The 27687-nt window shown below is 34.2% G+C and overlaps 1 protein-coding gene across 1 annotated transcript in view; it reads left to right on the forward strand.

Moving 5' to 3' along the window:
• HDX (highly divergent homeobox) overlaps positions 1-27162 on the forward strand; it is a 245475-nt gene extending 218313 nt beyond the window's left edge. The window contains exons 7-10 of the mRNA XM_032387869.1: positions 7266-7342; positions 10770-10853; positions 21517-21639; positions 25713-27162. Coding sequence (XP_032243760.1) covers positions 7266-7342; positions 10770-10853; positions 21517-21639; positions 25713-25838 — 410 coding nt within the window. The 3' untranslated portion in view covers positions 25839-27162. The remainder of the gene's footprint in view (positions 1-7265; positions 7343-10769; positions 10854-21516; positions 21640-25712) is intronic.
• The last annotated feature ends 525 nt before the right edge of the window (positions 27163-27687 follow it).

A 27687-nucleotide genomic window follows, 5' to 3' on the forward strand; every position in this document is an offset into this window, starting at 1 on the left:
GGTATTGATGAAGATGATAACACAGAATTTAGTGTACAGGAAAACTGTGAAGCAGGAAAAAAAGAAAGGCTATTGCATCATTTCCAAATCCCTTGTTTATAATCTAATTGGTCCATTAAACCATTTTTGTCTTCTATTAGTATTTACTAAATTGTATGTGCCTGGGAATACTTGAATATTTTCAGTGATTTATGAATGGACTTTTAGAGAATGATGGCTGGCAGCTAATTGGAAGATAATGGGGATTTGTGTGTTTCTATGGGTTGGGTAGGTGGGAGAGCTATTAAGAAATATTCTGATTAAAGTAAATTACATAAACCCCTAAAGGGGAGTTTCAATCTATGACTTCCACTTCCCCATCTAAAAGGGAATTAAAAAAAATAAGTAGTTAATGGGAAAAAAATGAGTTAATTTTAAGGTTGCTAATGGACCACTGCTCCTACACTGGCATTTAATAGTATGTTCTCTAGACAGCTGGCATAGTAATCAAGACCTATGAGAAAAGGAGAGAGAGAATTTAATATATGAATCAAAAAACACTTGATGGGAAGTGAGATTGCCTAGAATTCCTCTCAGTGGCTTATTTTTGACAGCTGCATAATAACCTTTTCATTCTTATCAGAAGTTGGAACAGAAAAGCATAAAAGATACAAAAAGAGCCTTTTTTTGGTACTATTTCCAATGAGTTCTGTACTATTTTCTTCCTCATTTTGCTGATGGAGAATGCTAATCTGATTGATTTAACTGTGTGATCCTTTTGTGATGATTAAGTGAATTATATCATGTGGCCTAGACTAATATCATAACTTTAAGGTATGCTAACCATATTCTCTTTCAGTTATGAAAATGTAGTTGAATGTGTGTTTACTTTGAGATTTCCATTAATTACATCTGAGAGATATAGAGACCAAATAATCAGAGTAGCTGCCCATACTATTTCAAAAATCTAACAACTTGAAATTCAGTCCTTTATAATATAGCTGTTGATTCAAGAAAATTAGTCTTCTAAATGTCTGAGAAAAAGAAAAATATCTTTAAAGAAGGACTTATATTTTACATGTAAAAATCAATTAAAAATTGTGTTAAATTTTTCTAGAAAAAGCTCTACAAGCTAAAAGAAGTGTTATATTTTTAAAATACAGTAAAAGGCAAGTTTAGCCAAAAATCACCAAAAAGTGTTGCTGATCTTTTAGCAGTTTTAGTTTCATTTCTTCCTTTCTGAGAGAACAGGTACTTCCCTGATACAAAGCTTCCAACTTAACCTCTAACTTCCACCTTCTATCTCTCACTTTCGCTTTTCCCATTTCTTTTTCCTTTCTCTGTGGGGAAGTGAAGAGAAAGGAGATGTGATAAAGCTACCTGGCTTCACCCCTCATACAACTGCAAACTCTAGCAAAAGTAATAGATGACTCAGCTCTTTAATGTAAAGTTCTGTGTCTACTAAAATATATGCATGGATGAGCAATTTTAAGGAGTTTTTACTATCCCGAGAATCAAACTGTTTAAAGTATGAGAACAATTAACATCTGTAATGTTAAATTTTATAGCAAAGATTCTTTTCAACTGTATCTGTTACGTGGGTGTGCATATAAAATAGAGTTCTGCATGGTTACTCAGTTTAAGTGTATGGTTACCATACAGAGTGCCCTCTAGAGTTTGCTGATAATAATTTTACTTATTTATTTTCCAATTTGCAGAGCTGCTTTTCCTGAGGAATAAGCAGACACAATGACTGTGTTTAGCTTTCCAATTTGCAGTAATGTGGAAGCTATCACTTCATACCTTTTTATTTTAGAAATCTTCAAAACAGTTTTTATTTACATCTAATAAAATAATCAAACCCTGCATGTATATTTTGCCAGTAAAGCAGAAATGTGTATAGTTATGAGAAAGTAAGAACAGAAATATAAGGCAAACCTAAAAGGAATGATACCAGTAATGATCTTATTGATGAGCACTGTAACCTCTATTCTGACAGCATTAGTACCAATATCAGCTCTGCAGCTAAACCTGTTAACCTCCCCTTCATTTAATTTAGTTGCTGATTACATAGGACTTGAAATTCCTATGAATTGAAATGTCTAAATAATGAATAAAGTCTGATCCATCTAGGAATCATTTTTTTATTTAAAAATTAATTGAATTTATGGTGTTCAATAGAGGTAACAAAAGCATTTGACAAAATACAACATCCATTCATGATAAAAACCCTCAACAAAGTAGGTGGAGAGGGAGCATACCTCAACATAATAAAAACCATATATGAGAAATCCACAGTTAATGCCATCCTCAATGGGAAAAACTGAGAACTTTTTCTCTACAGTTAGGAACAAGATAGAGATGTCCACTTTCACTACTGTTATTTAACATAGTGCTGGAAGTCCTAGCCATAGCAATCAGAAAACAAAAGAAATAAAAGGAATCCAAATTGGCAAGGAAGAAGTCACACTTTGACTCTTTGCAGATGACATGATATTCTATATAGAAAACCCAAAAGACTCCAACAAAAAACTGCTAAAACTGGTAAAGGAATTCAGTAAAGTTGCAGGACACAAAATCAACATACAGAAATCTGTTGCATTTCTTTTTTTTTAATTTAATTTTATTATGTTATGTTAATCACCATACATTACATCATTAGTTTTTGATGTAGTGTTCCATGATTCATTGTTTGCATATAACACCCAGTGCTCCATTCAATATGTGCCCTCTTTAATACCCATCACCAGGCTAACCCATCCCCCACCCCCACCCCTCTAGAACCCTCAGTTTGTTTCTCAGAGTCCATAGTCTCTCATGGTTCGTCTCCCCCTCCGATTCCCCCCCTTCATTTTTCCTTCCTACTCTCTTCTTCTTTTTTTAACATATAATGTATGATTTGTTTCAGAGGTACAGGTCTGTGATTCAAGAGTCTTACACAATTCACAGCACTCACCATAGCACATACCCTCCCCAATGTCTATCACCCAGCCACCCCATCTCTCCCACCCCCCACCACTCCAGCAACCCTCAGTTTGTTTCAGCAATTGCACTACTGGGTATTTACCCCAAAGATACAAATGTAAGGATCCAAAGGGTACGTACACCCTGATGTTTATAGCAGCAATGTCCACAATAGCTAAACTATGGAAAGAGCCAAGATGTCCATCGACAGATGAATGGATAAAGAAGATGTGGTATTTATATACAATGGAATATTATGCAGCCATCAAAAGGAATGAAATCTTGCCATTTGCAACGACGTGGATGGAACTGGAGGGTATTATGCTGAGCGAAATAAGTCAATCAGAGAAAGACATGTTTCTGTTGCATTTCTATACACCATTAAAGAAGCAGCAGAAAAAGAAATCAAGGAATTAATCCTATGTACAATTGCACCAAAAACCATGAGATACCTAGGAATAAACCTAACCAAAGAGGTAAAAGATCTGTTCTCTGAAAACTATAGAACACTTACGTAAGAAATTGAAAACGACACAAAGAAATATTCCATGCTCATAGACTGAAGAAAATATATTGTTAAAATGTCTATACAACCCAAACACTCTACATATTTAATGCAGTCCTTACCAAAATACCAACAACATTTTTCACAGAGCTAGAATAAACAATCCTAAAATTTGTATAGAACTACAAAAGATTACTATAGCCAAAGAAATCCTGAAAAAGAAAAGCAAAGCTGGAGGCATCAAATTCTGGACTATATTACAAAGCTGTAATGATCAAGATGGTGTTGTATTGGCACAGAAATAGACACATAGACCAATAGAATAGAATAGAAAACCCAGAAATGAACCCACAACTATATGCCAATTAATCTTTGACAAAGCAGGAAAGAATATCCAATGGGAAAAAGTCTCTTCTACAAATGGTGGGAAAAGTGGACAACTACATGCAAAACACAACATACACAAAATAAATTCAAAATGGATGAAAGACCTAAATGTGAGACCTGAAACCATAAAAATTCTAGAAGCGAACACAGGCAGTAATTTCTTTGACATTGGCTGTAGTAACCTCTTTCTAGATATGTCTCCTGAGGCAAGGGAAACAAAAGCAAAAATAAATTATTGGGACTACATCAAAATAAAAAGTTTCTGCACAGTGAAGGAAACAATCAACAAAACTAAAAGGCACCCTATGGAATGGCAGAAGATAAATACCCAAAAAATGAATAACCCAATTAAAAATGGGCAGAAGAGGTGAATTGACATTTTTCCAGGGAAGACATACAGATGGCCAACAAACACATGAAAAGATGCTCAACATCACTCATCATCAGGGAAATGCAAGTCAAAACTACAATGAGATATCACCTCACACCTGTCAGAATGGCTGAAATAAAAAAACACAAGAAACAACGAGTCCTGGGAATGATATGAAGAAAAATGAACCTTGTGCACTGTTGGTAGGAATGCAAACTGATCAGCCACTGTGGAAAACAGTATGGGAGTTTCTCAAAAAAATTAAAATTGTACTACCCTACAATCCAGTAATGGCACTAGTAGGTATTCACCCAAAAAATACAAAAACACTAATTTGAAAAGATACATGCACCCCTACATTTATTGCAACATTATTTATAATAGCCAAACTATGAAAGCAGCCCAAGTATCTATTGATAGATAAATGGATAAAGAAGATGTGGTATATACATATACAATGGATTATTATTCAGTCATAAAATAAAGTGAAATTTTACCATTTGCAATGACATGGATGGAGCTAGAAAGTATTATGCTAAGCAAAATAAGTCAGTCAGAGAAAGACAAATACCATATGATCAGTCATATGTGGAATTTAAGGAACAAAACAAATAAGCAAAGGGAATAAAAAACCAGAAAGAGGCAAGCTAAGAAACAGATTCTTAACTATAGAGAACAAACTGATGGTTACAAGTAGAGAGGTGGGGAAGATGGGTGGAATAGATGATGGGGTTTAAGGAGTACACTTGTGGTAAGCAGTAGGTGTTGTATGGAAATGTTGAATCACTGTATTATACACCTGAACTTAATATTACTTTGTATCTTAACTAACTGGAATTTAAATAAAAACTTGAAAATCACTAACTTGATAAATAAATAAATTAAATTTATGGTAGACTTCGCATTAAAATTCTGGTAAAGTTTTGCTGTATATCTTAAACCTAATTCTCTATGTCCTCATGTGAGTTCCTCAATCAGCCACTTTTTCTTTTCCTGTTAATGCTCCATGCTCATATTGGGCACCTCTATATATCTTTCCATGGGAAGGAATAGATCTGGAAAAATCTTAGGAGGACTGATAAATATTTTTGTTCTGTTTCTTTTTTCTTAAGATTTTTATTTATTTATTTGAGAGAGTGGTGAGAGAGCTCACAGAGGGAGAGGGAGAAGCCGACTCACTGAGATCATGACCTGAACCGAAGGCAGACACTTAACTGACTGAGCCATCCAGGCACCCCTTTGTTCTGCTTTCTATGGTGAAATAAAACATCAGAGCTACCAAGAGGCTGAGAACTTCAACTAATGTTTATCTAAATAATGTCAATGACATGACTATGCCTAAAGAAGGGAGAAACATTACTGTCTTGTTTTACTAAGGAGTAGACGCAGAGGTAATCTAAGGGCTTTATTTGGTAGACAGCCTATGCTGTGAACTAGCCACTTTTCCTAGATCAACACAGAGAGGTTTTTAATAGACTTGTTTCTCTGAATTTATTTTTCTTAGTTTAATTTTTTCACATTTTTAGAATATTGAATTTTTTATTTTATTCAAAACCAATTAATTAACATATACTGTATTGTTAGTTTCAGAGGTAGAGTTTAGTGATTCATCAGTTGCATATAACAGCGAGTGCTCATCACATCATGTGCCCTCCTTAATGCCCATCACCGAGTTACCCCATCCCCCCCTCCACTCCAGCTACCCCCAGTGTGTTTCCTATAGTTAAGAGTCTCTTATGTTTTGTCTCCCTTTTGATCATAAAAAGAATACATGTTCATTACAGAAAATACATGAAAATACAGTGAAAAATTTTGAAATAATCCTTTCAGTGATCCTACCTCTCACTTCTTAAAATAGGAGTGGGTGGATATTTTTGCCAGTGTTTTCTCTTTGCATATATGCAGGTGTGTGTGTGTATTTGTGTGTGTTCACATACACTTACCTTTTCAAAAAATTAGAAATGTACTATATTTATACTTTTATATCATGTACTCAAAAATTTTATCATTTTTTCTCTTATTACAACCAGCAATACAAATTCATTGTAAAAATATTTAAATATAAATAAGAAAATTGAAAAAATAAGAAGTATCAAAATAAGTAAAATTAGACAAAAGGAAAAAAAATTGCCTATAATTCCATCCAGAAATAATAATGTCAATGTTTTGGTATAAATAATGTCAGTCTTTTCATTGTAAATGAAAATATACACTTTTTTCCTTTTATAAAATGAAGATCATAGGGGTGTCTGGGTGGCTCAGTTAGTTAAGCGTCCAACTCTTGGTTTTGGATCAGGTCATGATCTCAGGGTTATGATATGGAGCCCTGAAGTGGGCTCCATGCTTAGTACAGAGTCTGCCTGAGATTCTCTCCCTCTCTCTCGCTCCTTCTCCCTTTCCCCTTCCCCATTTGCACTCATACTCTCTCTCTAAAAAATAAATAAAATAAAATTAAGATCACAGTGTACCTACATAGTAGATTTTGTCACCTTCATTTGTTCACTTTCCAATAGATGATGAATATTTCCCTTATTATCAACTATTCTTGTCCTTAATTTTTATAGTATTTATTGAAGGATTAGGTCCTAAATGAAACAATCCTCTGTTGTTAAGCATATAAGCTGCTTCCATTTTTTTTCCAATTATAAACAGCACAGTAATGACTATCCCTGTATTTGCACCTATCCACACTTATTTCCTAGAACGCATTGTTAGAATTGCTTTATCAAAGCATATATGATGTGACTTTATCATTTGTGTATTTATTTATTTTTAAAAATTTTACTTATTTATTTGACAGAGAGCTAGAGAGCACAAGCAGGGGAAGCAGCAGAGGAAGAGGGATAAGCAGGCTCCCCGCTAAGCAGGGAGACCAATGCGAGGCTCAATCCTAGGACCCTGGGATCATGACCTGAGCTGAAGGCAGATGCTTAACTGACTGAGCCGCACAGTCTTTTTAAAATAAAGAATTATTTACGTGATCTTGAGAAAAGCATTCTCAATGAAGTTTTGAGGAATGAAAAATGAAATCATAGCTTTTTTTTTTTTTTTTTTCCATAGAGGAGTCCAGTGAAGTTCCAAATGAGGCAAGGGCTCATAAGGAGGAGGACCATCATGCAGTATCTGCAGATAATGTGGTACGTATATTTTGAAATTCTTTCTTCATGATAGATTCTTTCCTACATGATGGATTTAAAGGATATGTTTCCAGTTGGTAATAATATCGGTGTTACCATAATTAAATCCTGCGCCACTTCAGAAGCCAAAACAAAGCTGTCACCCATGAAATTATATATCTTTGAGGGTTTAAGAAATGAAATTTAAAGCACTGTCATTTGTGTCTCAAATTTTTTGACTGAAGAGATTTGCAAATATAAAAATCTAATGCTTACTACATATAGACATTTTATACATATGTTATTTTTCTTTAACATATTTAGCAAAGGGCAGATTTCTTTTCATTTAACATATGAAAGAATTAAGACTGAGGTTAGACTGCCATGAGTACAAGAAAGAAACCTTTGTTAGTTCTAGGACTGTATCTAAGGAGTCCTGATTCAGAGTTCTCTGTTCAGACCATACCTATCTCTATGTTTGGAACATTTCCTTCTTTCTAGTTGAATTAAACTCTCTTAGTCTTCTTAAAAATTGCACTGATGGAGGAAAGACAATATTAAAAGACTGAATAACAGGCAGAGACAGACTATATGTGGATTAAACTGGGCTTTGTGAAAATGTTAACATTATTGGTATATAGAAATGTTCTCCAAGCAGCTGTTTTAGCAGCATCTGTTTGTATCCTGACTCCATCAAGTAATACAACACTTGATCTTAGCCAAAAGGCCGAGAAGCGATTCCATCAAGTAATACAGAAATCAAGATAGTATTAAAGTCAAACATAAAGGCAAATGCCATTTTGTTATTTCTTTCAAATCAGTGATTTTTGCTTGATTGCAATCTTTAAAGAAAATCCCTATAATGGATTTTTCTGTTACAAAATAAGTGTAACTTCATTTACTCTGGCTTCCATTACAAACATTATTTATATGACACTATAATTCTGCCACATCTCCTTAATAAAAGTTGAACACAGGGTGCCTGGGTGGCTCAGTTGGTTAAGCGACTGCCTTCGGCTCAGGTCATGATCCTGGAGTCCCTGGATCGAGTCCCGCATCAGGCTCCCTGCTCGGCAGGGAGTCTGCTTCTCCCTCTGACCCTCCCCCCTCTCATGTGCTCTCTCTCATTCTCTCTCTCTCAAATAAATAAATAAAATCTTTAAAAAAAAAAAAAAAGTTGAACACATAAAATACAGTTTTGCTCTTATTTGTTAAGCATCAACAATTTATAACAGTATTTTCCACATGCAGAATATAGTTTAGGATTATATTTTATTGATTTCAGTGCTGATTTCAATGGATGTTTGACCCTACTAACACAACTCAGTAGGCATATAGGAAAACAAACTTTGATTTTGATGTAATGTTTTCATTAGCTAGTAATAATTATTTCCACAATTAGTTGTGTTAATATTCTTAAATTCCATGAAATAATAATCTCCTCTGCTCTAGATTTGAATTATACTAAACAAGTTATATACAATTATTTACAAATTAAAATCTTTTTTTTTTTCTGTAAACACATGCTCATTTTCAGTCTGAATTTCTCTGCATTGGATCTCCCCTCAGCAGACATTTGGAAATAAATGAAATAATGGCATGGGATGACCTAAGTCACTTAGGCACCTAATTTTTGAAAAAAACAATTCATTTTTAGAGATAGAACTTCAAACCTCCAAAGGCCCATCTCCTCTCCCTATAACTTTTGAGTACCCCCAATTATTCATAAATGGCAAATCACAAAACATTTAAGGCTGATTTATATAGAGTGGCCTTTGGTGCTTTCTTCCCTGGATTACTTATCTCCTTTTCCCCAGAACTGATCCAAACAGAGAATCTAAAAAATGTTTTAAAAAGTATCAAATCAGGTCTGGTGAAAACTGACATGATTAAACCCCAAGTTTATAGTGATTTTAATAATAAAAAAATTAGATTCATCTCCAGTAAGGAGTAGAAAACAATTTCATTGCAACTATCCTCTTGACTCAGAAACCTACAGGTCACACACCCTGTTATGGTTACATATCCTCATAGGCAATGTACTAAGTGTGATCATTCCAGGTATGTTTGGGACTTTTTAAAAATTGTTATTCAAATTCCAATAATACATTATATGTTTAAAAAAAAAGAAGATAGCAGGAAGGGAAAAATGAAGAGGGGGAATCGGAGGGGGAGATGAACCATGAGAGACCATGGACTCTGAGAAACAAACTGAAGGTTCTAGAGGGGAGAGGGGCGGGGGGATGGGTTAGCCTGGTGATGGGTATTAAAGAGGGCACGTACTGAATGGAGCACTGGGTGTTATACGCAAACAATGAATCATGGAACACTACATCAAAAACTAATGATGTAATGTATGGTGATTATCATAACATAATAAAAAAATTCCAATGAATTAACATACAGTATAATATTAGTTTTGGGTGTACAATATAGTGATTCAACACTTCCATGCAACATATCATTCCAGGTATGTTTGGGACTTTTTAAAAATTGTTATTCAAATTCCAATGAATTAACATACAGTATAATATTAGTTTTGGGTGTACAATATAGTGATACAACACTTCCATACAACACCAGTGCTCAAATATTTAGAACTGATTTTGGTTTTGGTTTTGCTTTTTAAAAAAATTATGTTCCATGATTAGAGAACTTTCCTTACTCCCATGGTTGGAGTTTACTGGTCATTCTTCACATCAGCAGTAAGCTGTTTTGTTCACTCTTTTGACAGATATTTAATTAGTACCTACTGTGTGCAAAATACTGTACAAACTATGTTGCACCTTAATTCTAAATCTAATGACAGTTTAACATCTCTCTCTATCTCTCTCTCCCTTCTTACTGTCCAGTGAAGGAAGAAAATCACCAGTTTATTTTTATTATTACACCATAAATGTCTGCTTTCAATTGTCTAGCTAATGGACTGCATTAAATAAGTGACTTAAAAAACTGTATTTGACTTTGGAATGCATGTCACATGTTGATATTTTACATTAAAAGTTGTAAGGAAGTACATGGTAATTAAAAAACAAAACAAACAAACAAACAAAAAAAACCCTTGCAACAAAGCAGTTATGGTTAGCATTAAAAAGACTACTCTCACAGGAAGTGAGTTTCCTGTCACTGGAGGGCACTATTTAAGCAGAATTCAAATGCCTATTTTTTCAGAAATATTGTGAAAGAGATTTTTTTCTATTTTAAATAGTATTATAATAATTTTCTATTTAATAAGCTGTCATCAATTAAAAGTAGTTAAATGTGGCTCAGACACAAACTGGATATAACAATGAAGAACCAGTCAGCTATCAGAGTTTATTCTGGATAACCTAGACTAGATAACCCCATCATTAAAACTAAACATTGAATGTTTATGTTCTATACATTGCTGGGTGTAGTGATGATGATCAGATATATATTTATGAAAATTTCTCTACTTGTGTTACAGAAAATAGAAATTATTGATGATGAAGAAAGTGACATGATAAGTAATTCTGAAGTTGAACAAGTGAATTCTCTCTTGGATTATAAGGTGAAAGTAATTTCAAATACTGAATTCATTAAGAGAAGGTACTAAATGAGGCAGACTTTTACAGTGTCTATGTACTAGCTTATTTCACTTTCAGTTTTATTTGATAAGTTAAAGTGGGGCTCCCTATTGACTTTCTCAGGCACTTGGATATCAGTCAGGATATGGACACTTTAATTCTGGCTCGTTTAGTGGTTATTGTTTCAAGCAACGAGCTTGCTGAATGGGAGTAAGTATTGATAGTGTACATCAAGGTGAGGCAGGACATGGTGGTGGTTAATGTGAAATTTATGACAGTGGCTTTAAAGCTAATGTTTATTTTTAAATGGTGGTAAAGGGGAGATTTTTTTTTTTTCTCAGTGGCCCTTGTTAATTTTATCTTCAGTTGCAACTTCTGAAGACCATTTCTTAGGAAACCTGTTTTAGAAGTTTAAAAACAATTCCCAAAGCAAATACCAAATGAATATAAAGAGAGATGATCTTTTCTTAAAGTCACTGGTACCTAAACTGAAAGGGTTACTTTGAGAGTGTGCATACATAACTTTATTTTATTAAATCTTGACATGAGCTATCAGTCTATATCAGTATTTGTTTTCTGCATAGATATGTAATTGTTATCCTTTGTTAATCAATATCCTATCATACTAGGTAACTTTGGGCCTTCTGAAATTTTGGCCAAACAATCATTCTATCCATACACAAAAGCCCTTTTCTTGGAATAGCGTTAAGTGTTCAAAGCAGAGACTAATAATCTTAAAATGTTAACAGAAAATAACAATCAGAAAAGACAATAGCTGTCATTTTCTCAAAAATCTTTTCAATTTCACTATAATTGAAAGTTATGTCATTCAACAGATTGTTTCTTAAGTGTTTATAACATGTCAGACTTTATAATACTGAATATTGTAAACATAAGACAATTATCTTTTGAAATTTATTTGATAAATGCTCAAAGAGCACAGTATAATCCTGTATTTAAACTGTATTTCCAACTAATAAAATTATAAGGTTGTTATTTCTGAACTACAAGAGATCATTCTAATCTCTCCTATATGGTCATAAAACATTTCTAAATGCCCAGTTCAGGTTTAAAAGGGCTCTGTGCCACTTGGCACACGTTATGGAAACTACAGAGGTGAGGACTGGATCGCACAGCTGTTAAGTATTCTCCACTTAGCACTCTCAAAAAGATCAAAGGGGGTTGGGCTCAGAATAAAGGATACTTTCCAGAACCTTACCCTTCTGGAGTGCCACTTGAGAAGGTTTGGAGCTAAAGACCAGGGTAGGGTAAAGTATCCAATCCCAAAAATGCTAATTAACATTTTAATTGAACTCTACAGGATATTTAATGATCCTGTGTTTTCCACTGTGGTAAATGCTGTGGGAACAAGGAGTCCTTAACTACCCTATCAGGAATGTCTTTAACAACACATCACCATCCTAGATAGATTTATTTCCTTTAACTCTAAAAAATTAGCACCTATATAGAAATATATTTTTTCATAATCATTATTAAAAATACTTCACCTCATATGTGAATTGTATTGCCTTAGTTCTAAAGTCAGGACAAATTAGTAAAAGAGAGACAGTCGCAGACTAGGAGACTCCTGAGCTCACTTCTTCCCACAGACACACCTAGGCAACACTACATCTAGGCAACTAACTCTGAAAACAACATGAACATTAGCAGAAGAGACATTCCACAGCCAGTCTTAGAGGGAAAGCCACATTGAAAAGGGTAAGAGGGGCAGAGATGCAGTTGGGAACCAAACTCCCTGTGTGACTAAACACAAACAAGTGGGACATCACAACAATAGAAAAGTGAGAGACTCAGACCCCACACAGGGCCCTGTTGGCACTGGAGACACACAATGGGAAAGACAAGTCCTCATAATGTCTGACTTTGAAAACCAGCAGTCTTTAATTCTGGGAACTTTACAAATCAGTAAGTTTAATGCCAGGAAAGCTGGAGGTTGATGGGAAACCGAGAACCTACCCTTAAAGAGCCAGCATATTACTAATATAAATGAGCCCAAGACACAGCACAGAAACAGCAGTTTGAAAAGTGAATGGGTTATACATGAAAGAGATTTATTGAGTAATCTTAGAACATGTGCAAGTATCTGCAAATTTCTACAAGAACGGAAGTGCAAGCTGTCACATATTTCTTTCCCTCCTCCAGTGTAAATTGCCAGAGGCTTAAAAGAACCATTTCTAATACTCTCCATCTTCCTTGCCAGCACCAAGTGCTTTACCCTGGAATTCCCCTGTGGACCAACTACACCCAACCTACCTGCCATGGTAGGCACAACTTCCAAAGCTGCTCCTGCCTTACCACACCTGTTATGCAGCTTAGGCCCAGACCAGTGCCACTCCAAAGTAACTCCAGTCCTGGGGAAGGGGTAACAAACTCACACACCAGGCACCCACATTTCCTTTAGTTAGACCTTTTAACTGCATGTATAGGACTGAGCCCTGCACTTCTGTGCAGTTTTGGCAGAGAGGCTAATAGCACACTGCTAGGATGTATAATGGCCTCACCTGCCAACCAGTCCTACCAGACCTCAGCCAGGACTCTCAAAAGTGTGTTCACAGAGGGTGAAGTGGGCCATTGCAGATATCTGGGCTGAAGGTAACTATGGCTCAGCCACAAGAGAAAGGTACATACAGCCCACACAGGGGACACCTGTGGGGCACCTGGTTCTGGTGACATGGGGACACTGCACTATAGGGTACCACAGGACCTCTTCTACACAAGGCCACCATTTTCAAGATCAGAAGATGTAGCTGACTTACCTAATACATAGAAACAAACACAGAGAGTTAGACAAAAGAGGAGACAGAGGAATACACCCAAATGAAAGACAAAATCACAGTAAAAGAGCAAAATGAAACAAAGATAAGCAATATGCCTGATAAAGAGTTCAAAGTAATGGTCATAAAGATACTCACTAGACTTGAGAAAAGAGTGGATAAACCCTGTGAGAACCTCCAAAAAGAGAGAATATAAAAGAATGAGTCAGAACTGAAGAATTCAATAGCTGACATGAAAAATACATTAGAGGGAATCAACAGCAGATTAGAGAATGCAGAAAAATGGATTAGCAATCTGGAAGACAGGATAATGGGAAGTAACCAATCTGAACAGCAAAAAGCAAAAGGAATAATGAAAGAGAATAGGTTAATAAAGCAATGCAACACTATCAAGCATAATACTATTCACATTATAGAAATCCCAGAAGGAGAAGAGAGAGAGAAAGGGGCAAAAAAATTTATTTGAAAAAAATAATAGCTGGAAAATTCCCTAACCTCGGGAAGGAAACAGAAATCCAGTGCAAGAAGTAAAAAGAGCCCCAACAAGATGAACCCAAGGAGGTCCACACCAAGACACATAATAATTAAAATGGCTAAATGTAATGATGAAAAGAGAATTTAAAAGCAACAAAAGAAAACAGTTACAAACAAGGGAAACCCCATAAGGCTATCAGCTAATTTTTCAACAGAAACACTGCGGGCCAGAAGGGATTGGCATGATATATTCAAAGTGATAAAAGGAAAAAAAAAAAAAAAACAAAAAACATACAATTTAAGATAACCTACCCAGCAAAATTATCATTCAGAATTGAAGGGGAGAGAAAGAGTTTCCCAGACAAAAGAAGTTAAAGGAATTCATCACCACTAAACCAACTTTACAAGTAATGATAAAGGAAATTTTTTGAGTGGAAAGAGAAGGCCATGACTAGAAGTAAGAAAATTAAGAAAGGAAAGAATTTCACAGGAAAAACAAACATTTAGTGAAAGGCAGAAGATTAGTCACTTATAAAGCCAGTATGGAGGTTAAAACACAAAAGTAGTAAAATCAATTGTGCCTAAAATAATTAGTTAAGGGATACACAAAATAAGATGTAAAATATGACATCATATACATAAAACGTGGAGGAGGGAGTAACAATTTAGTGCTTTTAGAATGTGTTCAAACTTCAGCGACCATCAACTTATTATAGACTGCTATACATATAAAATTTAATATATGAATGCAATGGTAACCTCAAGTCAAAAAATTACAACAAACAAAAAGTAAAGGGAAGGGAAAATAAATATAACACTAAAGAAAGCCATCAAAACATAAAGGAAGTAAACAAGAGAAGAATGGAACAGAGAACTACCAAAACAACCAGAAAACAATTTTTTAAAATGGCAATAAGTACATACCCATTAATACTTACTCTAACGGTAAATGGACCAAATGCTCCAATCAAAAAGCATAGGGTGACCGAATGGATAAAAAAGCAAGATCCATCTATATGATGACTACAAGACACTTACTTCAGACCTAAAGGCACATGCAGATTGAAAGTGAAGGAATGGAAGAACATTTACCATGCCAATGGAAGCAAAAGAGAAAGCTGGGGTAGCCCTACTTATATCAGACAAAATAGGCTTTAAAACAAAGACTGTAACAAAAGACAAAGGACAGTACATAATGATAAAGGGGACAATCCAACAAGAGGGTATAACTATTGTAAATATTTATGCACCCAACATAGCACCAAAATACATAAAGCAAATATTAACAGACATAAAAGGAGAAATTGACAGTGATACAACCATAGCAGAGGACTTTAACACCCCACTTGCATCAATAGATAGATCATCCAGACAGAAAATCAACAAGGAAACTGGCTTTGAATGGCATGTACTCCAGATAAACCTGATGGTCATTTCCAGAACATTCTATACAAAAGCAGAGGAACACACAATCTTTTCAAGTGTGCATGGCACATTCTCCAGGATAGGTCATATATTAGGCCATAAAAGAAGTCTTAATAAATTTTAAAGGATTAAAATAATATCAAGCATGATATTAACAACAATGGTATGAAACTAGAAATCAATCACAGGGGAAAAAAACTGGAAAAAACACAAGCACATGGAGGCTAAACAACATGCTACTGAGCAACCAATGGGTCAATGAAGAAATCAAAGGTAATTAAAAAATAAACAGAGACAAATGAAAATAAAAACACAACAGTCCAAAATCTTTAAGATGCAGCAAAAGCAGTTTTAAGAGTGAAGTTTATATAGCAATACAGGCCTACCTCAAGAAACAAGAAAAATCTCAAATAAACAACCAAGCCTTATAACTAAAGTAACCAGAAAAAGAAGAACAAAGTCTGAAGCTGATAGAAGGAAGGAAATAATAAATATTAGAGCAAGAATAAATAAAATAGAGACTAAAAAATATAATAGAGAAGATCAATGATACCAAGAGCTGGTTCTTTGAAAAGTTAAAATTGATAAACCTCTATCCAGACTCATCAAGAAAAAAGAGAGATGACTCAAATAAATAAAATGAGGTGGGAGAAATAGCAAGTGACACCACAGAAATATGAAGAATTAAGAGAGAATATTATGAAAAATTATATGCCAACAAATCTGACAACCTAGAGAAATGAATAAGTTCCTAGAAACATACAGTCTTCCAAACTGTCCATGGATAGGTGAATGGGTAAAGAAGAAATAATTTTTGTGTGTGTTTGTGTTTATGTGTTTGTGGTGTATGTGTATTACTTTGCCATAAAAAAAGAGTAAGATTTTGCCACTTGCAACCACATGAATGGACCTAGAGGCTATCACACTGATTGAAATGAATCCAGCAGAGAAAGTTGAATACCATATGGCTTCACTTATACACGGAATTTAGGAAAAAAAACAAATGAACAAATAAAATAAAGAGACACTTAAATACAGAGAACAAAGTGGTGGTTGCCAGAGGGGAGGTGGGTGGGGGAATGAGCAAAATAGATGAAAGGAATTAAGAGGTACAAACTTCCAATTATACAATAAATAAGTTGCAGAGTACAGAAGTACAACATAGGGAATATTCAATAATATTGTAGTAACATTGTATGGTGACTACACTTATTGTCATGAGCATTGAAAAACTTGTCAAATCAATATTTTGTATACCTGAAACCAATATAACATTGTATGTCAATTTTACTTTAATAATAAGAATTGTGTAGAAAACAGTAATATCATATACAACATATATACATGTAAATATATATACATTTCCACACATATGCATATGAAATTGCTGGATCATAAGGGAAATATGTAAAAATGTTCAACTTTAATGGAATTCCCAATTTTATACTTCCAACATCAGTGAATGGGAATTTTATTACTCTCCTTGAGTAGTACTGTCTGATTTTTGCATGTTAGCCTTTCTGGTTCATGTGAAATATTATTGTATTGTGGTTTTAATTTTCATTTTCCTGGTAATTAATACACCTAAATTTTTTATTATGATACTGGCTTTTTGTATAATCTTTGTGAAGTAACTTTTCAAGTATTTTGCATAATTTTCTAATGTGTTAATATCTTTTCCTTATTGATTTGTTGGAGATTAGTTAGATTGAAAACTATTTTCTCCCAGAAAAAAAATAAAATAGAAATTAAGGGTAAATCAAACCTCATATACCAGTTCTCATTGCTGATTTCAGGATGTTGACTTAAAACAGCTTCTCAGTTTTGAAATTCAATCTTTTTTCAGAGAACAGTTTTGTTCTCTTTCTTGCATACACATGCTAGTGTTCCTTGTTTTGGGATCAAAATCACTTTGTTGGTTTCTTAAGTATATTCATCATAAGCTTCTTGAAAGCAGAGATTTATCTTATTCATCTATGTGTTACCTGGTCTAGTTTCCAACACATAGGTTTCCAGTATCTAGTTCCAGCATGAGTGAAGTTAGTTTACTTATCCTTGGAAAAACTTTGAATAGTAGTATGCAAATGCTCATTTATATAAAATCAATTAAGATTAGAAGCTGGATCACTATAACTTTTCTCCCACATTGAATTAAATAGTCTCTCATTCTTAGGATTCATTGTAACAAAATGAAAGAATGGTTTCTTGGGGCGCCTGGGTGGCTCAGTCCGTTAAGCGGCTGCTTTCGGCTCAGGTCATGATCCTGGGGTCTTGGGATCGAGCCCCACATCTGGCTCCCTGCTCAGCGGAGAGCCTGTTTCTCCCTCTCCATCTGCCTGTCACTCTGCCTACTTGTGCTCTCTCTCTGTCAAATAAATAAATAAAATCTTTAAAAAAAAAAAAAAAGAAAGAATGGTTTCTTATGTGCATTCGATAATTATAAGTATGCAATACTCAGTTTGTGCATAGTGGGTTTTCTGATTGATATATATTGCTAGAAATCGACATTGCTAGGAGTTTTGACTAACCCAAAATACTTATGAGACAAGTTGGTGAGCTCAATCCCTGAGTTATGAGTAGCTATATCATAAAATAACACCTCAGTTTGGGCAGCCATTGATTACCTGCTCAGATATCAGAGCTCCAGTCCACATGAAGCCTTGAATGCTCCCTACAATCACCTTGGAGAAGAATTGACAAAGCTTACTAGGAATGTAGGGGAGATTGTAACAAGAAAATTGAGCTAGATCTTGTTTTGTGCAATTCAGTGACTGATGTTATCTTACTAGTTCCTCTCACAAACACAACACTTACTTAGGAAAATCTCTAACATATACATAAACTTCTGACTGTAATCTAGGAAGTGTTTCACAGGCTTGCACAAAGAAGCTCCAAGAAGAAAATACTTGGATTATTAAATTATCTTAAAGCTGTTTATGTTTTTCAAACATTGCATAAATACTGAGTAGAAGAAATATTTGCATGAGAAAATAGAGATCTGTATACCAAAAGATGATTTGTGATTTCTGGAAATGTAAGTTAATATTTTAAAAATGTTTTCTACTGGACTGTGAGTGCAGCTCATTAAGACTATGCATTCAAAGGAGACACTACAATTCTTGTATTTGAAAAGACTTCTGGGTCAGCACTTTACTAATACTACTGCTCTGACAGTGAACACTAAAAAAACAAATTTAGAGTTAGTCAAACATAATATGGCAGAAGCATGTTAAATTTTATTATAATGCTTACTTGTAATTTAAATTGCTGCAGGGTGCCTGTGGATAAGGAATTTAGCTTAAATAATCATTTGCAGATGATGCACTTGATATTAAATGGTCTGAAAAGGAAACAGTTTTATTAGGTAAAATAAGTTCTAAACTGAGCTGATAAAATAATTGATGCAGTTCACAGATTGAATGTGATTAATATAACTGTATCCTCTCAATTGAAACAATAAGAACTACCATAGAATTAACTAATTTTAATGTCTCTTATGCAGCTCTTTGAACATATACTGTTAAAGGTCCTGCTATGCTTTTTGAGACCAGTTCTCCAGCTACAGAGAATACTCATAGCTTATTTTTAACGTTTTTATGGGTTTTTTTTTTTTTTTGCAAGAGGGCTAGCTAACAATTTAAATCAAATTTTTTATATATAATTTCCATACAATAAAGTTCAACTCTTTATATAGTTAGATGAGTTTTGACAAGTGGACATAGTTGTGTAAACAAGACCAAAATTTGTTTATTTATCTGCTGATGAACATTTGTGTGGTTTTTAGTTTTGGGCTATTATGAATAAAGTTGCTATGAATATTCATGTATGTCTTTTTGTAGACACATGTTTTCATTTCTCTTGGGTAAATACTTAAGAGTAAGATTGCTGAGTCAGATGGTAAGAAAGATTGTTATGTTTGATTTTATAAGAAACTGCCAAAACATTTTCCAAAGTGTCTGTACTGTTTTATAATCCCATCAGCAATGTGTAAGACTTCTAATTGCTCCACATTCTCACCAGCACTAGCTATTGTCAGTCTTTTTAACTTTGGATATTGTAGTATGTTAGTGGTAATATCTCCTGGGGGTTTAATTTGCATTTCCTTAATGACAAATGATATTAAGCATTTTTTCACATATTTATTGGTCATTCACATGTCTTCTTTGATGAAGGGTGTGTTCAAATATTTTTCCTGTTTTTGTTCTGTTGGTGGTCCTAAAAATGTGTTGTAAGCATTCTTTATGTATTGTGAATACAAGTATTTTATCAGATATGTGATTTGTAATTATTCTCCCAATATGTAGCTCATGTTTTTATTTTCTTAAAAGTGTCTTTTGAAGAGCAAAGATTTTTTTTGTTTTAATTTTAATGAAGTCTTTTAAGTTTCATGCTTTTTGTGCCTGTTGAGAAATAGCCTAACCCAAGGACACAAAAAATTTCTCCTGTTTTCCTCTAGTTTTATGGTTTTAGGTTTTATAAATTTCTTGCTAAATTTTGTATATGATGTAAGAGTTGATTATCTTTTTTAATATGGATTTACATTTGTTCAACCACTATTTTTTGGAAGATTACTTTTTCTTTGTCTATTGAATTACCTCAGCAAATTTTAAGAAAATCAACTATCATCTATCATCTATCTATCTATCTATCTGTCTATCTATCTCTCTATCATCTATCTTATTCTGGACTCTTTTCTGTTCCATTGATCTATATGTCCACCCTTTGTCAATACTATAACTTCTTGATTACTGTAGCTTTAATAGTAAATCTATTCAGAACACTTTTGTGACCATTATCTTATTTGAGCCTTATAACCCTCAAACCTAGAATTGCTAAAGATTACTAGTATTATATCCATTTCACTGATGAGTAAATAGAGAGCTTGATTGGCCTGCCCAAATTTACACAGCTATCAGTAGACCTGGCATTAAAATCCCCCCAAATCTTAGGATATTGTTCTTTTTCTACCAAACTAACAAAAATAGTGAAAAGAGACTGTGTCTCAAATCAGTGGTACACAGTGGCACATTAGGAGATATTTTCTGAATAACAGACTCCTACATAAAGGCAGGGAGCTCAAAAAACTACTTAAGACAGTAATAATTTAGTCCCTCCTTGGTACAAAATAACCTTTTTAGTTCTCAGTATTTGGCTTTGTGAATGGTACATTCAGCATTACTGCATCTGCTATTGCTCTAAATTGGGGTTAATTGGGCTTTGTCTATTCTTAACCCTAATCTAAATGCTAATTAGTTTTAATTAGCATTTAGAAGATTCTTTCCAAAAGGAAACTGTTTCTTGAGTTTCTCTTACTGGAATTTATGTGATTATATTTTTGGCCTTGCAAATTATTTTCAGTTGGTGATTTGCTTAAAAGGTAGCCTTTGACTAACAGGGTAATTTTCTTCTGTGTTTTATATTCCTTATGCCAAAATGTTATCTTTTTTTTTTTTTTTTGTAGTGTTCAACGATTCATTAGTTGCTTATAACACCCAGTGCTCATCAAAACACGTGCCTTCCTTAATACCCATCACTTGGCCACCCCATCCCCCCACCCCCTCCCTTCTGTAACCCTCAGTTTTTTTCCTGGAGTCCAGAGTCTCTTATGGTTTGTTTCCTCTCTGATTTCTTCCCATTCAGTTTTCCCTCCCTTCCCCTGTGGTCCTCCACTCTACTCCTTATGTTCCACATATGAGTGAAACCATATGATAATTGTCTTTCTCTGCTTGACTTATTTTACTTAGCATAATCCCCTCCAGTTCTATCCATGCCGATGCAAATGGTGGGTATTCATCCTTTCTGATGGCTGAGTAATAATAATCCATTGTGTATATGTACCACATCTTCTTTATTGTCCTAATTTGATTGCTTTTTAGAATTTTATTGTGCATCAAACATGTATAGTCCTAGGTTTGCATAGGGTAACTGTACTGTTTGATCTTTTCTCCTTCAGAATGAAGAAGTCAGATTCATTGAAAATGAGCTAGAGATTCAAAAACAAAAATACTTTAAACTTAAGACATTTGTCAGAAGCTTGATACTAGCTATGAAAGCTGATGATAAGGAACAACAGCAGGTAGGTGCCAGAAGAGAATAGTAAGCTGTAATGTATCATGGTGAATGACATGTCACACTTGAGTTCTTAATTTTTTTTTATTTTTATACTTCATTCCTGCCTGTCCTCAAGGAAGGATTTGTTACTTTATAACCTTTTTTGCACAGTATTTTTAAGAACAGATATTCAGATATTTGTGTGCTGCATTAGTGGAAAATCAAAATAACTGATTAACATACTTTGTTAATTTCAGGCTAGACTTAAGTAGGGAAAATAATTTTAAAAATGAATTTTAAAGAAATTCTCAGTTTTTGTAGAGCCTGGGCTACCCTAACTGGAGAGGCACACATTTTGGAATCCTTTGTGAATAAAATATTCTGGTGCAGAGTTCAGGGAACTATGGCTTATGGGCCAAATCCAACTTGATGTGTGTTTTTGTAAATAAAGTTTTATTGGAACTCAAAAAAAAAAAAAGAGGTGAGGCATTTGCCTCTCTTCTGGATTTCAGTTACCTTCCAGACCCCACTAGATTTCACAAATATTTGAATACCTTCTATTTCGAAATATGTTGCTTATCACAAAGAAATATGAAGTTACTTTGTGAAATTCTTTGTGACCACAGTGCATCATTTACTTTTCCCAATTTAACTAGAATGTTTGGTTCCTTTACCCCAAAGCTGTCTTTTGTTTGTCACTATGGATTTTTTATTTACAAATTCCTCCCAAATTACATGTTCTGTCTCATTTTTATTAATGTTACATTCAATACTAAGTGATACCAAATTCGCTTCTGAGTTGTATACTATTGTGTCGATTTCTTGAGACATTCAGTGAATAACATGTCACACAGGTAACAATTAATTTGGAAGCATTCTTGTAGGTTTTTATTCAGCAAGGAATCTCAAGCATACTGTACAAAAATTCATCCCTCATGTCCAAGCAAGACTACTCATATGTAGCTAGTCCCAGATATCTCCAAGGAAAAAGAAGAGTCTTAGCATCCCACAATTCTCTTTTAAAAGAAAAGAATTTACTCATAAGATTCAAACCAGCATGTACAGTATGTGTCCAGTTTTCTAAAGTTTGCTCTTCCCATGCCTCACACATACAGACATTCCAAGACAGTAGTCTTCAGTTAGCTTTGCCAGCTTTATTTAAGCATGTTGCTGTATTATGTGAGTTATTCATATTCCATGGCATATTGAAAGTGTGTTTGCTTTTTAGGAATGTAAACTATTAATTTTAAGTGAATAAAGTGGCAGTCTTAAACATGGTTCCAAGGGTACTGTAAATTTTAAATAACTGTAAAAAAATTAGGTTCGACCATAGAAATAACTTGGAGTGTGGTCCTGGTCCCAAAAGTTATAGCATGGTTTTGAGTTCAGAGTTACATGGCCAGGTAACTAGCAACAACTGTCTATGTGTCTTGATATCTAGGAACAGCACACAGACTGCATTTTGTTTTCTAATTCTGACCTCATCCCTTGGCTTGGTTCTTTCCCTAAGACCACTAACAAATAAGAAAAGTAACTATTGTATATTTTACTTTTCTCCTGTTTATACATTTCCTCTGATAGAAGACTGATGAACTAAGATATGACAAAACATTGGCCATAAAAAAGGAGAAAATCATACAAAAATTGTACTGAAATTCATAGCCCATATAATCAGCACCCAAATAGAAACTACTAATTTTTATAGTTGAGATCAGGTATAATAGATGTCTAAATATAGAAGACACTGATAGTAGTTTACAAAAATTATTAAGGTGATAACTCTTAAGTTACTAATCTTCACATTATGAGATACTTAGAGGTTTATTTATAGAATAAAGCAATTTTTATTCTACCTAATAAAAGAAAATAATTATGTCATTGATTTCTTATTTTAAAAAATCTTAATTTTTTCCCATTAATTTTGGTTTGGGTAAGCTGAGTGACATGAGTGGTTCACAGCATATTTTTCCCCAATGGAGCAGTCCAGGCTTTAAAAAATATATGACACTCTCTGATTGAAATATTAGATTACCCAAAGTTTTTTTTAATTAATAGCCATTTTTAAATAAAAATAGTGTTGCCAGCACTGTACTATAATTAGTTAGTGTCTTTCTTCCCCTGATAATTCACTGTGTGATCCCATCCAGGTCCATTGCTTTTCTTGAACTTAAATTTCTTCACTTTGCAAGGAGGATAAGAATGATTAACATTATGGAACTTGGCATTCATACCCCAGGGCTTAGAATAAGTGTTATAAAGACAGATGGTATATTTGGGAATTGCTTTCATCTTTTGATAATAGTGGCACTCGATCAGTCTCTGAAGATAGACTGATGAAGAACCTATAGTAAAAAAGGAAGTTATGTGTTTACTTTAGTATCTATGTAAAAGGCAACTCTAGCAATTGTCATAATCCATAGATTTGTTCAGTGTGCCAATGTGGCAATCCAGTAAGATATTTAAAAAATTTTTGAAGTGGACCTCATGCATTAGTAGTGCCTTATGTTGCCTTATATATAGTCAGTCAGCTACATGAAATGCAATTACAAAAAAAATAAATAATGCTCTTTTGACTTGAAGGTATCCCCACTAGAATTTATAATGTCATTAATTCTGTTCATTTACTTGACTTTCTAATACTCTAAGCACATGTTCAATGAATGTGAGTTGGAGGACTTTGCCTTCTTTAGTATGGCTTTTTCACAGTTGCAAAGTGACCTAAATCCAGGGATGTATTTCTCATAAACTATGATCAGCCAATATCAGCAAAGGCTTTGTTTCACCTTGACTGGATTAGTGATAAACAACTATTCCAGAAGAAAATGGCTCTGTGTCTTATCACTGCAACCTAATACCTTAGAAAGCATATAGAACCAGTAGATGACTGCTTTGTAAATTCTCCAAATTTCAGCAAGAAGTTCTTGAGTTATTTAATAGTATAAAATAAATAACTTTTGCATCAGACAGGAGTTAGTCTTTCCTTATGCAGATTGACAAAAAGGAAGTTTCTAATCTTGTCTCTCTGCCATAAGACAAATGTACAGATGTCATTTATTTTAATAAAGAGAATAAAATACTGTCTTATTTCAACAACACATTTCATAAGTTCTAACATGCCCTGTCTTTCTGTTCCTTAATTCAGTAGTGACAAGCTTGCATTTGTCCCCGTTCCTTTGGCCCTTATTTACCACTGCACCCAAAGCCCACACTACAAGTAATTCTGTCTAAAAATGCCCAGATATGATACATTATTTTTAATATTGGAAGCATCAAATCAATCATTTAGTTCACAGTATTTTTTATGGTCAAGTGGGCATCAGGATTGTCAGCCACATAAAACTTTATTAATCATTTATTTCTCTTGTATGGATGCATGTTCTACAATTCCAGATGAAACAATTTTTCCATGGCAAAGCTTAGTTCATAACTCTTAGCTTATCCTATTTACTCCAACAGAGAAATGAGCAGCCCCCTAGATACATAATTTCACAGCTAGATTCACTGTTCAACTGTGCCCTGTTGGGTGCTCGGCCATCTATAGATATGGGCATAGTCTAAGAAAAGAAATAAAGTTACTTAGAATTTTCAAGTTGTTAATGTTTAGTCTAAAGTAGAATAACTGAGCTTTTTCCCTAATTGATAAGTTCTTTCTCTCACTGAAGTTCAAAATAGTCTTGTGAAATGTGTTTTTCTCTAAAGGACACCATAAGTGGGCAGGAGCATTTTAATAAGGAATATAGTTGTAAAGCCCTTTAGCAGTGATCAGTGAACACTTAAAAACTAGTATGATCATCATTTTTCTCAAATACTTCAAAGCACTTGGTTCAGAATAGCTGTTCCTTTCCCTCCTGATTTCCCATTTGCCTAGGGTTTGACTCTACATAATCCACACTCTCAAGATCTAGTATTTTGTTACTTCCTTAATAGTGTATGAAGAATTTTTCTTTTATGTAAGCTATTATATAAGGTCCTGGAGAGAAATGTTTCATTCTTTAAGTCCATGAAAATAAATTGACAAGAGAGAACAACTATTACCATAAAGTTGGAAAAAAAACCTGTCCACATACTAATTCTAAAAAATTGATTTTTCTGACTCAGGCGCTGCTGTCAGATTTACCTCCTGAATTAGAAGAGATGGATTTCAATCATGCCTCACCGGAGCCTGATGATACCTCATTCAGTGTGTCTTCTTTATCAGAGAAAAATGCCTCAGACAGTTTGTGATTTGAGGGGGTTATATAATACATACAGCCTTTTGGCTGCCTAACAGGTGTGCATTTCAAGATAACTGCATTCTGTTGCCTCAAAATTCCTCAGTTGGAAAAACATATTCCTGAAACTGACATATTCTGTGAAGAATGGATAAGATATAATGGCTACAGTGCAAAAATGTACATGAAATTTAAAAACAGCATTTGAGAAATATTTCCAAACTGATAAAACTCTGGGGGAAATTTGTATTTAATTTTTAGCAGTTTATCTATGAAATGCATAATGCCTAATTTCTGAAAGATTTTTGTTTGGTTTTTAGAAGAATCTTAGTTTTAGTAATAGTTTTGACCAGAGACACAAAAATAAAGGTATTTCAACATTACTTATCAAGTTACTAAAGCTTGGTTAGTTTTGTTTTGTAGCCATTACATCTTTATTCTCTCTCCTTTTCCTATCATTCATATACACTTTTACTCAGGAAAGTGGACTGAAATTTGAAAACAAAACTTTAAAAGTGATTTTACCTGGATGAGTCCTGGGATTTATTTTCCAATTCCTATGAGAATTTGACTTAAGCTAATGATTGAAAATTGAAGTGATCACTGGTGTATAGTTGTAAATTGTTGGTATTCTTCCATTTTCTAATCCAAATATTTGGGGGGAGGGGGAAAGCACTATGGAAAAGTAATTCACCAACATGAAATCAAATAAATTATTAAGTGTACAGAAACAAAAAGTTGTAAAAGATTAGTCTTAATAGGGATTCTTCATTGCTGCAAATGACAAATAAGGTCATTTGCAGCATAAAGATAAGATTCACATTCTACTAATAAATTTGTGTAACTGAGTTAGATGAATTGTTGCACAAATATTACACATTTATCACTATCTTCATAATATTTTTTCAATTCTTACATTTTATGAAACAGGAAGTCAAGGTAAGGCAGAGTCTTCTTTTCTAATCTAGTCACTCAGTTTTGCCACAAATTTTCCCTCATTCTCATGTGAGGCTTGTACAGAGCCATCAGCCAAGGATAATACCCAAAAAGAATTATATACTACCATGGTTGTAAATCACAGTCCTCTGAATTTCCTGGACACTTTTCTGTGAGTACACTCCTAAAATGGGCATGCTACCCAGTTGTTCTATTAGTAGGTACCAGATGGCTACACACTGTAGACAATTTTTGCAGACCGTTCCTTCTGGGGTACCAGATGGTATTACCAAAACCCATAGAAGGGAAAATGCCAGTTTCTTAGTTTCTCCCTGAGCACACAGCATCATGTATTTGTGTGTTGCATGGTTAAATTACTATCTATTCTTAAAAGATTAATCAAGTAGCTAGATGGCTCTCTTTTTTTTTTTTTTTAGAGAGGGAGAGAGAGAGGTGGGGGAGGGGCAGAGGGAGAGAGAGAATCTTAAGCAGGCTCCATGCCCAACATGGAGCCCTATGTGGGACTCAATCTTACAACCTTGAGATCATGACCTGAGCTGAAATCAAGAGTAAGATGCTTAACTGACTGAGCCACCCAGGTGCCCCAACTAGACGGCTCTTTTGGCCATCAAGTTTGTATGTCACATATTTTTGTAATTTGCAAGTAAAACCAATTTTGATCTTGGAATTCAAAGATACCAATTTATGAATGCAAATAGGCAGTCATGTATATCTTTGACCTTGAAATGTCCCCTCCCCACATACGTAAATAGGTAAGGTTCATTGATAATCCTTCATTTTATCAACTATTGTTTATTATTGTTGCCATGCCACTGCTATGGTTCTTTTGTTAACAGAAATATTTCAATGGTTAAGTATGATCCCTTTTAGCTGAAAGCCATATGGTTCTTTTCAAATACTGTTTA

This window comes from Phoca vitulina, unplaced genomic scaffold (assembly GCF_004348235.1).
Source record: "Phoca vitulina isolate PV1807 unplaced genomic scaffold, GSC_HSeal_1.0 scaffold51, whole genome shotgun sequence".
NCBI classification, from domain to species: Eukaryota; Metazoa; Chordata; class Mammalia; order Carnivora; family Phocidae; genus Phoca; species Phoca vitulina.